Here is a 13,846-nt window from a genome sequence, read left to right as displayed (position 1 = left end):
AATAATTAATAGTTCTTGTAAATTTACAAAGCAACATAGAAAAGAGTCATCTAATGGACATTCCTAGTTGATTTCGAAAACAAATTGACTCGTAGGATAAACGTCAAATTCTTAATTTTCTAATTAAAATTGTTTAAATAACTAACATATCTTGTAAATTTACAAAGCAAAATAGAAAATATTCATCGGATAGACATTCTTGGTTGTTTTCGTAAACAGATTTACTTGTATAAAAAAGGCAAAGATTAAATTTTTTAATTAAAATTGTTTAAATAATTAATAGTTCTTGTAAATTTGTAAAGCAATATAGAACAGAGTAATTGGATAGACATTCTTAGTTGACTGCAAAAACAAATTGATTCGTAGGATAAAGGTCAAACTTTTAATTTTTAAATTAAAACTGTTTAAATAATTAACAGTTTTTGTAAATTTGCAAAGTAATATAGAAAAGAGTCACCGAATAGACGTTCTTAGTCTACTCCGTAAACAAATTGACTTGTAGAAAAAAGGCCAAACTCTTAATTTTTAAATTAAAATTGTTTACATAATTAATAGTTTTTGTAAATTTGCAAATCAATATAGAAAAGAGTTATCGCATAGACATCCTTAGTTAAGTCCGTAAACAAATTTACTTCTAGAAAAAAAGGGCAAACTCTTAATATTTTATTTAAAATTGTTTAAATAATCATTAGTGGTTGTAAATTTGCAAAGCAATATAGAAAAGTGTCACCGGATAGACGTTCTTAGTCTACTCCGTAAACAAATTGACTTGTAGAAAAAAGGCCAAACTCTTAATTTTTAAATTAAAATTGTTTACATAATTAATAGTTTTTGTAAATTTGCAAATCAATATAGAAAAGAGTTATCGCATAGACATCCTTAGTTAAGTCCGTAAACAAATTTACTTCTAGAAAAAAAGAGCAAACTCTTAATATTTTATTTAAAATTGTTTAAATAATCATTAGTGGTTGTAAATTTGCAAAGCAATATAGAAAAGTGTCACCGGATAGACATTCTTAGTCGACTCCGTAAACAAATTGACTTGTAGAAAAAAGGCCAAACTCTTAATTTTTTAATTAAAATTGTTTGCATAATTAATAGTTTTTGTAAATTTTCAAATCACTATAGAAAAGAGTTATCGCATAGACATCCTTAGTTAAGTCCGTAAACAAATTTACTTCTAGAAAAAAAGGGCAAACTCTTAATATTTTATTTAAAATTGTTTAAATAATCATTAGTGCTTGTAAATTTGCAAAGCAATATAGAAAAGTGTCACTGGATAGACATTCTTAGTCGACTCCGTAAACAAATTGACTTGTAGAAAAAAGGCCAAACTCTTAATTTTTTAATTAAAATTGTTTACATAATTAATAGTTTTTGTAAATTTGCAAATCAATATAGAAAAGAGTTATCGCATAGACATCCTTAGTTAAGTCCTTAAACAAATTTACTTCTAGAAAAAAAGGGCAAACTCTTAATATTTTATTTAAAATTGTTTAAATAATCATTAGTGCTTGTAAATTTTCAAAGCAATATAGAAAAGTGTCACCGGATAGACATTCTTAGTCTACTCCGCAACCAAATTGACTTGTAGAAAAAAGGCCAATCTCTTAATTTTTTAATTAAAATTGTTTACATAATTAATAGTTTTTGTAAATTTGCAAATCAATATAGAAAAGAGTTATCGCATAGACATCCTTAGTTAAGTCCGTAAACAAATTTACTTCTAGAAAAAAGGGCAAACTCTTAATATTTTATTTTAAATTGTTTAAATAATCATTAGTGCTTGTAAATTTGCAAAGCAATATAGAAAAGTGTCACCGGATAGACATTCTTAGTCGACTCCGTAAACAAATTGACTTGTAGAAAAAAGGCCAATCTCTTAATTTTTTAATAAAAATTGTTTACATAATTAATAGTTTTTGTAAAATTGCAAAGCAACATAGAAAAGAGTTAGTTGACTCCGTGAACAAATTGACTCGTAGAAACTCTTAATTTTTTAATTAACATTCTTTAAATAATTATTAGTTCTTTTGTAAAGTAAAATAGGAAAGAGTGAGTTGACTCCGTGAACAAATTCACTCGTAGAAAAAAGTCAAACTCTTAAGTTTTGAATTAAAATTGTTTTAATAATTAATAGTTCTTGTAAATTTACAACGCAACTTAATAAATTAAACGTATTCTTTAAAGAAGAGTTATTTATGACAATTGTTTAAATAATTACATTGTTTGAAGATTAAATAAATGCTAAAAGCCATAAATGAGCTCCACTCGAATTCGGCACGATCGCTGTAACTTAATCGCTAGGAATGTTTACATCCAATAATGTAAACAGATCCCTCGAACGTGCCTGTTTCACTTTTCTATTACTCTATGGGAAGCTGCAACCAACTTTCAACTATAGGAAAGTTAGGTTATCATTGTAGGAGATAAATTTTTAATTAAAATTATGCATCTCCAATCAAAAAATAATTTTTTTAAAAATTGGTTAATTTTTAAACCAAGTAATTGAGTTTTCAACCAAGAAGATGCATTTTCTTACAAAAAATGAATTCTTTATGAAAAAAGATTAATTTTATACCAAAAAAGACGAATTTCAAGCAAAATACATGAAATTTCAACCGAAGAGATAAATTTTCAACTAAAATGATGAATCTCCAACAATAATAGTTATACTTTTAGTTAAAAAGTAAATTCTCAATTAGGGAGTTGAATTTTCGACTGAAATTATGCATTAAAAAAACAAATTCAACTAAAAGTATAAATTTACAATAAAAAATGGGGCAATTAAATATTCAGTTAAAAAATTAATTAAAAAAAATACATGAAATTGCAATCAGAGATAAATTTTCAACTGAAATGATGTATCTTCAACAATAATAGTTAAATTTTCAATTAATTTTGTTATAAAATTAATCTTCTTGCTTAATAAATAATTTTTTTGGCAGAAAATTAATTTTTGAACTGTATATTTAAGTGTCCCATCTTCTATAATAAATTTGTGTTTTTTTGTTGAAAATTCATATATTTTGTTAGAAATTCTTTTTTTATAGAAAATTAATTTACTTGCTTGAAAACTTATGTTTTTGTTTAAAAGGATAAAAAAACGAGGTACATTTTCAAATAAAATGATGAATTTTAAACAATAATATTTGAACTTTTATTTAAAAAATCAATTTTCAACTGAATTAATGCATCTCCAACAAAAAAAAACAGATTTTTAACTAAAAATATATTTTTACAACCAAAATGGGATAATTAAATATTCAGTTAAAAATTAATTTAAAAAAAGGATGAAATTTATACTAAAATGATGAATCTTCAACGATAATAGTTCAATTTTATATTAAATTTGATATAAAATTATTCTTCAAGCATTATAATTAATTTTTCTGTCAGAACATTAATTTTTGAAATGAATATTTAATCGGTCCATTTTTTATTGTAAATTTATATTTTTTATGATAAAATTCATTTATTTTGTAAAAAATTATTTTTTTCTTAGAGAAAATTAACCTACTTGCTTGAAAACTTATGTTTTTGGTTACAAATTTTGGACCAAAAAAATAAATTTTCAACTTAAATGATGAATTTTCAAGAATAATAGTTAAACTTTGAGATAAAAAATAAATTTTCAACCAGAGGTGAATTTTCAACTGAAATCATGCATGTCCAAAAAAACAAATTTTCAACTGAAAGTATAAATTTACAATAAAAATGGGACAATTAAATATTCAGTTTTTGAAAAATTAATTTTTAAAAATACATGAAATTTCAACTAAATATAAATTTTCAACTAAAGTGATAAATCTTAAAGGATAATAGTTAAATTTTCAATTGATTTCGGTCAAAAAATAATTAATTTTTTTGGCAGAAAATGAATTTTTAAACTGAATATTTAACTGTTCAAAATTTTATTGTAAATTTGTATTTGTTAGTTGAAAATTCATGTATTTTGTAAAAAATCTTTTTTTCTTAGAGAAAATTAACCTACTTGCTGGAAAACTTATGTTTTTGGTTACAAATTGTTAACAACAAAAAAACAGATTTTCAACTAAAATTATAAATTGACAATAAAAAATGGGACAATTAAATATTCAGTGAAAAAATTAATCTAAAAAAATACATGATATTTCAATCAGAGATAAATTTTCAAGTAAAATTATGAATCTTCAAGGATAATTGTTAAATTTTCAATTAAATTTGGTATAAAATTAATCTTCTTGCTTAATAATAATTTTTTTGACAGAAAATTAATTTTTGAACTAAATATTTAACTGTTCCAATTTTTACCGTAAATTTTTATTTTTTAGTTGAAAATTCATGTATTTTGTAAAAAATTATTTTTTCTTAAAGAAAATTTATCTACTTGCTTGAAAATTGATGTTTTTGGCTAAAAATTTTTTAAAACTAAAGATATGAATTTTGAACAATAATAGTTAAACTTTTAGTTTAAAAAATTAATTTTCAACTAAAGAGTTGAATTTTCAACTGAAATAATGCACCTCAAAAAAAAATTTTCAACTAAAATTATAAATTTATAATAAAAAAAAGACAATTAAATATTTAATTAGAGTTAAATTTTCAATTAATTTTGGTATAAAATTAATCTTTTTGCTTCATAATTAATTTTTTGATAGAAAATTAATTTTTAAACTAAATATTTAATTGTTCCATTTTTTATTGTAAATTTATATTTTTTAGTTGAAAATTCATGTATTTTGTTAGAAATTAATTTTTTTTAAAGAAAATTAATTTACTTGCTTGAAAACTTATGTTTTTGGTTAAAAATTGTTAACAAAAGAGGTACATTTTTAACCAAAATGATAAATCTGTAAATTTATATTGTTTAGTTCAAAATTCATGTATTTTGTAAAAAATTCTTTTTTCTTAGAGAAAATTGACTTACTTGAGAGCTTATATTTTTTGTTAAAAATTGTCAACGAAAGAGATACATTTTAAACTGAAATGATGAATTTTAAACAATAATAATTAAACTTTTAGTTAAAAAATAAATTTTCCAGCAAAGACTTGAATTTTCTAACTTAAATAATGAATCTCCAAGAAAATAAATTTTCAAATAAAAAAATATATTTACAATAAAAAATGGGACAATTTAATATTCAGTTAAAAAATTAATGAAAAAAAAACATGAAATTTCAACTAGAAATAAATTTTTAACTAAAATGATGAATCTTCAACTATAATAGTTAAATGTGCAATTAAACTTAGTATAAAATTAATCTTTTTGCTTAAAAATTAATTTTTTTGGTTGAAAAATTACTTTTATTTGCATTAAAATGACTCTTTTTAACCGAATATTTAACAGTTCCATTTTTAATTCTAAATCTATAATTATTTTTTAGTTTAAATTTTTTTTGTAGGAAATTAATCTACTTGCTTGGGAAATTAATCTTTTGGTTAAAAATTTGCTACTCAAGAGATGATTTTCTAACTGTAGTGAATAGTTAGTTACATACTTAGTTGAAAAATTAATTTAAAAAAAAATGAATTTCAGCCAAAAAATGTAATAATTAAGCAAGAAGATTAATTTTATACCAAAAAAGACAAATCTTTAACCAAATACATGAAAGTTTATCTAAGGAGATAAATTTTTAACTAAAATGCTAAATCTTCAACGATAAATAGTTAAGTCTTTAAATAAAAAATTAAATCAACGAGAAAGGTGAATTTTGAACTAAAATTGTTCATTAAAAAAAAAACTCATCTAAAAAATGAGTTTTCAAGCAAGCAGACTGATTTTTTACCAAAAAAAAATTTTAAACAAAAGCCATGACTTTTCAACAATAGCTAAAGTTTTACTCAAAATAGTTCTATTTTCAATCGAAAAGATGAAATTTAGGCAAGAAGATTAGCTTTTTTTACCAAAAAAGATGGATCTTTAACGAAATACGTGAATTTTCGAACAAATAGTTCAAATTTCAACTAAAAAATTATGCATTTAAAATCAGCAATCGAACAGTAACATTTTCATTTAAAAAAAAATAATTTTCGACAAAAAAAACTAATTTTAAACCAAAAAGATGAACTTTTAAGCAAGAAAATTAATTTTGTAACAAAAAAAGGTGAATTTTTAACAAACTACATAAATGTTCCACCAAAGAGATGAATTTTCAATTGAAATTATGAATCTTTAACTCAAATAGTTACATTCTCAGTTAAAAAATAATTATTACAAAAAAAACGAATTTAAAAACAAAAGGATGCTTTTTTAAGCAAGAAAATTAATGTTATACCAGAAAGGACGAGTTTTTAACAAAATACATGAATTTTCAACCAATTAATAAAATTTGTAACCAAAAAGATGAACTTTCTATCAAAAAAGGAAGATAAAAAAACATTAATTTTTAACCAAATAGTTGAATTTTTAATTTAAAAATAATTTTTTACCAGAAAAACGAATTTTCAAATAAATAGTTATATGTTGCACCATAATAGTTAAATTTTGAACCAAAATATAAATGATTAGTCAAGAAGATTAAATTTCTACCAGAGAGACGGATCTTCAACAAAATACATGCATTTTCAACAGAAAAGTTTATTTTTCAACAAAAAATATAAATTTTAAACAAAAAAGTTAATTAAAAAAAAATAGTTTAATTTTGCACTAAAGTGATTGAATTTTTGACTAAAAATATAAACTGTTAACAGAGAAGACGATTTTTCGACCCAAAATATAAATTTTCAATAAAAAATATGAATTCAACAAAAAAGTTTTTTTTTTTTAAACAAAATAGTTTAATTTTATACAGGGTGTCTACCCTACTCGGAATACGATTTTGTTCATTTTTTTTCTTTCAAATTAATTATTTTAACTTAAAATTTAAAACTATTTTACTTTTGTTTAAAATTGATAGTTTTTAATAGAAAATTAATCTTCTAGGTTAAAAATTTAGTATTTGGCTTAAAAAAATTTTGAAAAATATTCTTGTTTGAAAATTTACCTTTTTAGTTGAAACTTTATCCTTTTTGTTAAAAATTCAACTATTTCCGTTGAAGATTCATCATTTAGTTGAAAATGCATCAGGCTGGAATATTTTTTTTTTAACTGAACATTTAACTGTTCTCCTTTTGATTAAAACTTTACCTTTTTTAAGAAAAAAATTCTTTATTAAAAATTCATCTTTTTGGTTGAAAATTAAAGTATTCCAGTTAAATATTATTAATTTTTAATGAAAATGTTTCTTTTTGATTAAAAATAAAACTACTTTTACGTTTCAAAATTATTTTTTTAGTTTAAAATTCATCTATCACTTCGGTTAAAAATTTTTTTCTTTTTTTTGTCAAAAATTAAGTTTTTATAATTGAAAACCTAATCATTCCATTTTTTGTTTAAGAATTATTTTTTTTTTAGCTGAAAATCCAATTATTGGGTTGAGAATTTATGTATTTTTTGGAAAACTGAATTTCAAGTATAAGAAGATGAAATAAAAATTTGTTTGAGTTATTATTTAAATTTATGGACTTTAGAGACAAACTCAATAAGCGAATAATAATGTTTTTAATATTATTTAACTATTTAATAATCAATGGTGCTAATGTATTTAAGAATGTATTGTATTAAAATTTCCCAAAGCTTTCTAAAATCTAAATTGAATATATTAATTGAATTCCTAGTAACTAAAAAAGCGCGAAATACAAAAATGCAAAATATTTTAATAGCTCCGTATTTTGAAAAGTTATGCTTAAAAAAAACTTCAGATACCCGAAAAAACCCTGAAATTGTCAGGGAATTTTTTTCCAGGATTTGAGTTGACACCCTGTTATGCCAAATTGTTGAATTTTCAACTAAAATTATGTTCATTTAACTGAAAAAAATTATCAAATAGTTCAAGTGTAAACCTATTATTTGATTTTTCGTTAACAACAAATTTTTCAACGTAACGTAAAATAGGTATCCATTCAATTTCCAAAATAAATACCTTTTTTGGAAGAACCACTAATATTATTTTCTCTTCTTATAGTACAACATCTTAAGCAAATTCACTCACATTTTTAGAGATTTTTATCGAAAATTGGAGAAGTTGTGATTTTTTTCGCAAAAAACTCCACTTTACCCACTTTTTTAAAATAATTTTTTTGATATACTTCAATTAATTTTTATTTACGAGACCAATATTGCTTTTGAAATTAATATCCAAAGAATATATGAAAAATTATCCGGTCAAAATACACAACCGTTAAGTATTTCTAACAGTTTTTCGGATGGGGTATAAAAAACCCAAGTGTGTCAAGTACGTCACACAGCGAAAGCGTGTCAAGTAAGGGTTAATTTTCTACTAAAGTACATGAATTTTCAAAGAAAAATATCAATTTTTAACAAAAAAGATGCAAAACAGTTAAATTGTTAAAAAAGAAGCTAATTTAGATATTCAGATATATTTGGAGAAACGAAAAAATCTCCAGAACGAAAATTATTTTACCAAAAAATACGAATTTTCAATAAAATAACTGAATTTTCAACTAAAAAAGGAAACTTTCGAAGAAAAAGTCGAATAGTTATATTTTCAGTTAAAAGAATTATTATTTTTAACTAATACAAAATTATTAAACACATTAGATAAGTTTTTATGCAAAAAACTGAACGTTTTATTTACATGGTGAATTTTCAATAAAAAGTTACTTTTAACCAACAGGTGAGTTTTCGACAAAGAACAATATTTTTTTACCCAAAAGACGATTTTTTAACAAAATACATGAATATTTAGCTAAAAAAGATAAATTTTCAACCAAAAATCGAATAGTTGAATTTTCATTCGAGAATATTAATTTTCAATGAACTTCAACCAAAAATATGATTTTTTTACCAAGAAAGTGGAATTTTCAACTAAAAATAAGGTAAATTTTATATTTTTAACAAAAGGTGAAATAGAACATTTCTTTAGTAAAAAAATTAATTTTCAACCGATAATGACAAATTTTGAAACAGATAGTTCAATTTTAAACTTAAAAGTATACATTAAAAAAAATTTTTACTAAATCTTCAAGAAAAAAGATGAATTTAAACTAAAATAATGACTTTAGTCTGCAAAGAAATAAATTTGTAACAAATTGATTGAATTTCTAACCAAAAAGATAATCTTCTTATCAAAAAAGACAAGTCTCTAACAAAATGTATGAGTTTTCAACCAGAAAGATAAATTTTCTAATAAAAAAAAATACATTTTCAATGACAATTATAAATCTTTACCCCAAAAACTGAATTTTGAAACAAATAGTTAAATTTCAAACCATAAAGATGAATTCCTAAACAAGGAAATTATTTTTCTATCTAAAGAACGAATTTTCAACAAATTGAATAAATTTTCAGCCACGGAAATAAATTTCTAACAAAAGTGATTAATCTTTCAACGAACAAAATGAATTTTCAACCAAAATTTTTAATTTTTAAATAAAAAGTTGTATTTCTAACCAAACAGATAAATTTTTAGTCAAGAAGATTAATTGTTTACCAAAAAAGACTAATTTTCAACTAAGTAGATGAATGTTTAAAAACGAACATTAATTTTCTATAAAAAAATTAACTTTTGAGAAAATACACTAATTTTCAGATAGATGATTAAATTTTTATCTCAAAAAAGATAACTTTTAAACCAAAAACAGAATAGACTAAAAATATTAATTTTCTACCAAAAAAAAGGAGAATTTTCCAACAAAAGGATTAAGTTTTAAACATAAACATTAATTTTCCACAAAATACATGAATTTTTGAAAAAATAGATTAATTTTTAGCTAAAAAATGATTCATTTTCAAACAAAAATAGACCATTGTTATTTTTAGTGATGGAAATTATTTTGAACCATCAAAAAAAGAATTTTCAACAAAATAGTTGAATTTCCAACCGAAAAAAAAACCCTAGAAAATTAAATTTTGACTACGAAACTTAATATTTCAGAAAAAAATTAACTTTGGACAAAATACATTAATTTTGAACCAAATAATTGAATTTTCAACTATAAAAGGTGACTTTTCAACCAAATGTCGAATATTTAAATTGACATAACAAAAAAAATGTCAATCAAATAAAGTACGAGTTTTGAACGAAAAATTGTAACCAAGAATATTAATTTTCTACCAGAAAATACTAATTTTAACAAAATACAAGAATGATAAAAAAGATATTTTTTGGGTTTCAGTCTTGTACAAAACTGGGAGTTTTTTACTGCGTTTCTTGAAAATTTAAAAAAAAATTATTTTTTAACCCAAAAAAACAAATTTTTAACAAAATAGTTAAATTTTTAACTAACACGATTAATTTTCTTTTAAAAAAGACGAATTTGAATAAAAATACCTGAATTTTCAACTAACAAAACTAACTCTTAAACACAAAATGGAATAATTTTCTTCTCAATATTTCTATTTTCATAAAGTGCTGATATATTTATATTTAATTTTATCTTCTCCCTCATTTTATTCTTTAAAATTGTAAATTTATTGGAGATTTCTACTTTTATCGATCGCCGTTAATTATTTCGATTTGTGTCTTTTTGCTTTGACTCAATAACAGCTGCCATTTTGTAATGAATTATTATTATGCATAATATTTAAATTTTTTTTCTCATAATTCTTCAATTGTTGTATTAAATTACTGAAGATGCTTTTCACCAAAAGCTGGGATCACTTAATAGTTTTTATAGTCCATAGCTAGTCTTAATAAAGTTATTAAAATTAATAATAAAATTAAAGTAAATGTATTAATTTCATAAAAGTTAATTATTATATAGATTGTTAAATTTATTATTTAATGACAAAATTATTTCATTAAGTTAATTCCAAAATCTTAATATATTAATAAACTTAGAATTTATTAAATTTTTTAATGTTCTGCATTCATAAAAGTAATCTATAAATTATATAATTTAGTTTTATTAAATTTTTATCATATCACGTAAATTGATTTTATATTTCACTAAGGTAAGTTGTGCATGATTCTGTTAATACATGTAAAATGCATTTCTTTAAACTTTCAATCATTTTAATTCAATCACATATTTTAATGATTTTTATATTTGAAAATTATAAGGCTCAATAATATTATGTTATACATGCTAATATTTTTTTATAACAATATTATATTTATATTTGATATTTTAAAGTTATTTACAAAATTAAAATTAAATATAATTTTAATAGATTTCTAATTGGTTTATTGAATGATAGGGGAATAATTAATTAAAGTTTATCTTAAAATCTCATTTTTTAAATAATATAAAAGATTATTAAATCGATAAATATATTGCGAAATCATTTAGTTCAATAACATTATGATATAAATTATAATTTAATAAATTTATTATTTTTAGATTTTAATAATATTAATGATATAATCGTAAAAATAACTTAGGATTTTTTTATTAAAATAAAATAATATCGAATTTTAACTGTAATGCAATCTGATCAAAATTTACTAACTTTACTATTTAATATTAAAACTATATTAATTTTAAATTTTACATAGTTGAGTCATTAAAAAAATTTTTTTTTTCACGTTTTATTTATAATAATATTTTAATGATTTTTATTATTTGCAAATTATAAAGCTTAATTATATTATGTTATACATGCCAATAATTTTTATAATAATATTATGTAATTATATTTTATATTTTCAAATTACAGTGAAACTCTTATATAGCGCCGATTTTGGGGATGACGGTAAGTGGGAACAAACTCGCGGCGTTAATTCTCGGAAGGGCTATAGAAGTGAGGGCTATTGAAGGGTTTCACTGGATTTACAAAATAAAAATTAAATATAATTGTAATACATTTGTAATTGATTTATTCAATGTCACAGGAATAATGATTTAAAGTTCATCTTAAAATCTTATTTTTTAAAATAATATAAAAGATTATTAAATCAATAGATATGTTGTGAAACCATTAGGTTTAATAATATTATAATATAAATTATAGTGAAAAATGTTATTTAAACATCAATTTATCATAAATTCAATTACTTACTAGTAATTAGAAAAAATTCTCACTCATGTATAGTGGAATTCCGGGTTCAAATCCAGGCTGAGGCAGATTTTTTTTTCCCTTTCTCCAAATATCAGACCATTAATTGGAACTATTTAATAATTTAACATAACAAATTCAAATGTAGAATAACGTTTCAACCTTCTACGATATCTCCAGTCTCTGATGGAATGTCCAAAACTGGAAGACACTGACCACCCCGACATTCCTTGCCTTCAGCACAGTTGGTTCCTTCCAAAGCTGGTCCAGCTAAATAATATCCCGATTTGTGTGGACTCCTGCATTGTAAGGATTGGCAAGCATTGTATAAACTCGGAACGACAGCATCCTGGTCCCGCAGGAATAATTCGCACTGTTTTTTGGCATGCCATTCTCTACCTGGCAAGTCTGAGTAACGAGAATGATTCAGGCTCTCGTCGACGATTGAAGATGAAGAGTCATCTAATAGACAAGATTTTGTCTCGAAAAGTTTCATTGCCACCTCTTGGCTGCATGGTGACCAGTTTGTTTCTCCATCAACTGTCCCACGGCTTGGTGACATGATGAATCCGTTTTTTGGACAGGAATTCTGAGTTGAATCGTGATGCATTCCTAGGCTTTAGAAACAAAATTGAGGGGTTTTTATTCATTACTTCGTGGATGTGACTAGAATAAAGAGTAGGGGATAGTTGTCCTAAGTCGGCACTGTGGGTTAAGTCGACTGCCTCGCGTTTCTCAGAGATGGCGCGCATGTCGGCTTAACGATTCGGTTACATGACAGGTTAGTAGACGCATTTCGATTCCATTCTTGTGATGCAGTTACAGGTGTTTAAATATTTTGAAAAGTTTAATCGATTAAGTGTGTTGTTTTCTGTGTTTTGTGTGCCTTCGTCTGATAAAGTCGATTTTCTCTTCAAATTTGTTTCGTGTACGTAATATAATGAAATTTGTAAACATTCGTAGTGGCCCTTAGTCGTTACCAAACAGGTGGTCCTGAGTCGGCACTTTTTTGCTTTTGTTTTTATTTGTATCTTATTTTACTTTGTTGTGTTCTAATTCCATGTGGTTTCCTGTTTATTTTTTTAGTTTGGTTGTGTGTTGACTGCATGTTCCTTGTTTCTGGCAGGCGTCCTTTTATTTTCCGCCTTTTCTCATTAACTTTTCGCTGTTTTTATTTTCTGGTAGTCATGGGACGTAATTTTAAAAGCAAGAAACCAAAGCGTGATCACCTTGCGTTTTGAGGCGTATTGGGGGCTCAGGAAAAGAGGGTGCCGACTAAGGACGATCATTTTTAAAATAGCCAAAATCGACTTGTTTACTTTTCTCTGCATTGCGACCGCAAAAATTACACCGCAGAATTTCGAATTTCTTAGAATTGTAGATAAATGATTGTGGTACCTCACCAAGGACATTAATGCGCCATTAAAAACCCTGTTTACCCTCTGTTTTCGACAAAAAATCTTACTGTGCCGACTTAGGACCATTCTCCCCAATGGATATTAAAATGGGATTATCAGTCAGTTTGCGTATTTTTGTGTCTATAAAATATGATCACAAATGAATCCTCAACCGAAAAAAATGTATAAACTTTTAACCAAATAATTAAATTTTGAACATAATAGATGAATTTTCAATAAGGAAGTGGAATTTTAAAGAAAAAAAGAGAATTTTTCAAACAAATAGTTGAATTTTCAAGCAAGAGAAATTTTTAAATAAAAATTCAATAGTTAAGCCTTTAGTTAAAAAATTAATTTTTCTCAAAAAAAAAAACAACACATTTTCCAGGAATAATTCAACTTTTAAGCAAAGACATGAATTATCACCGAAATTGATTGAGCGTAAAACAGAAAATAACTTTTTAACAAA

At 23.5% G+C, this 13,846-nt stretch overlaps 1 protein-coding gene across 1 annotated transcript in view; it reads right to left on the bottom strand.

The window, feature by feature from the left end:
- LOC117180133 (A disintegrin and metalloproteinase with thrombospondin motifs adt-2) overlaps window positions 1-13,846 on the bottom strand; it is a 31,893-nt gene that overhangs the window by 2,249 nt on the left and 15,798 nt on the right. Inside the window, exon 4 of the mRNA XM_033372477.1 lies at window positions 12,143-12,597. Coding sequence (XP_033228368.1) covers window positions 12,143-12,597 — 455 coding nt within the window. The remainder of the gene's footprint in view (window positions 1-12,142; window positions 12,598-13,846) is intronic.

Source organism: Belonocnema kinseyi, chromosome 9 (genome assembly GCF_010883055.1).
Source record: "Belonocnema kinseyi isolate 2016_QV_RU_SX_M_011 chromosome 9, B_treatae_v1, whole genome shotgun sequence".
In the NCBI taxonomy this organism is placed as follows: Eukaryota; Metazoa; Arthropoda; class Insecta; order Hymenoptera; family Cynipidae; genus Belonocnema; species Belonocnema kinseyi.
Note: the sequence above shows the minus strand (reverse complement) of the source record. Positions and strands in the feature narration are given on the sequence as shown.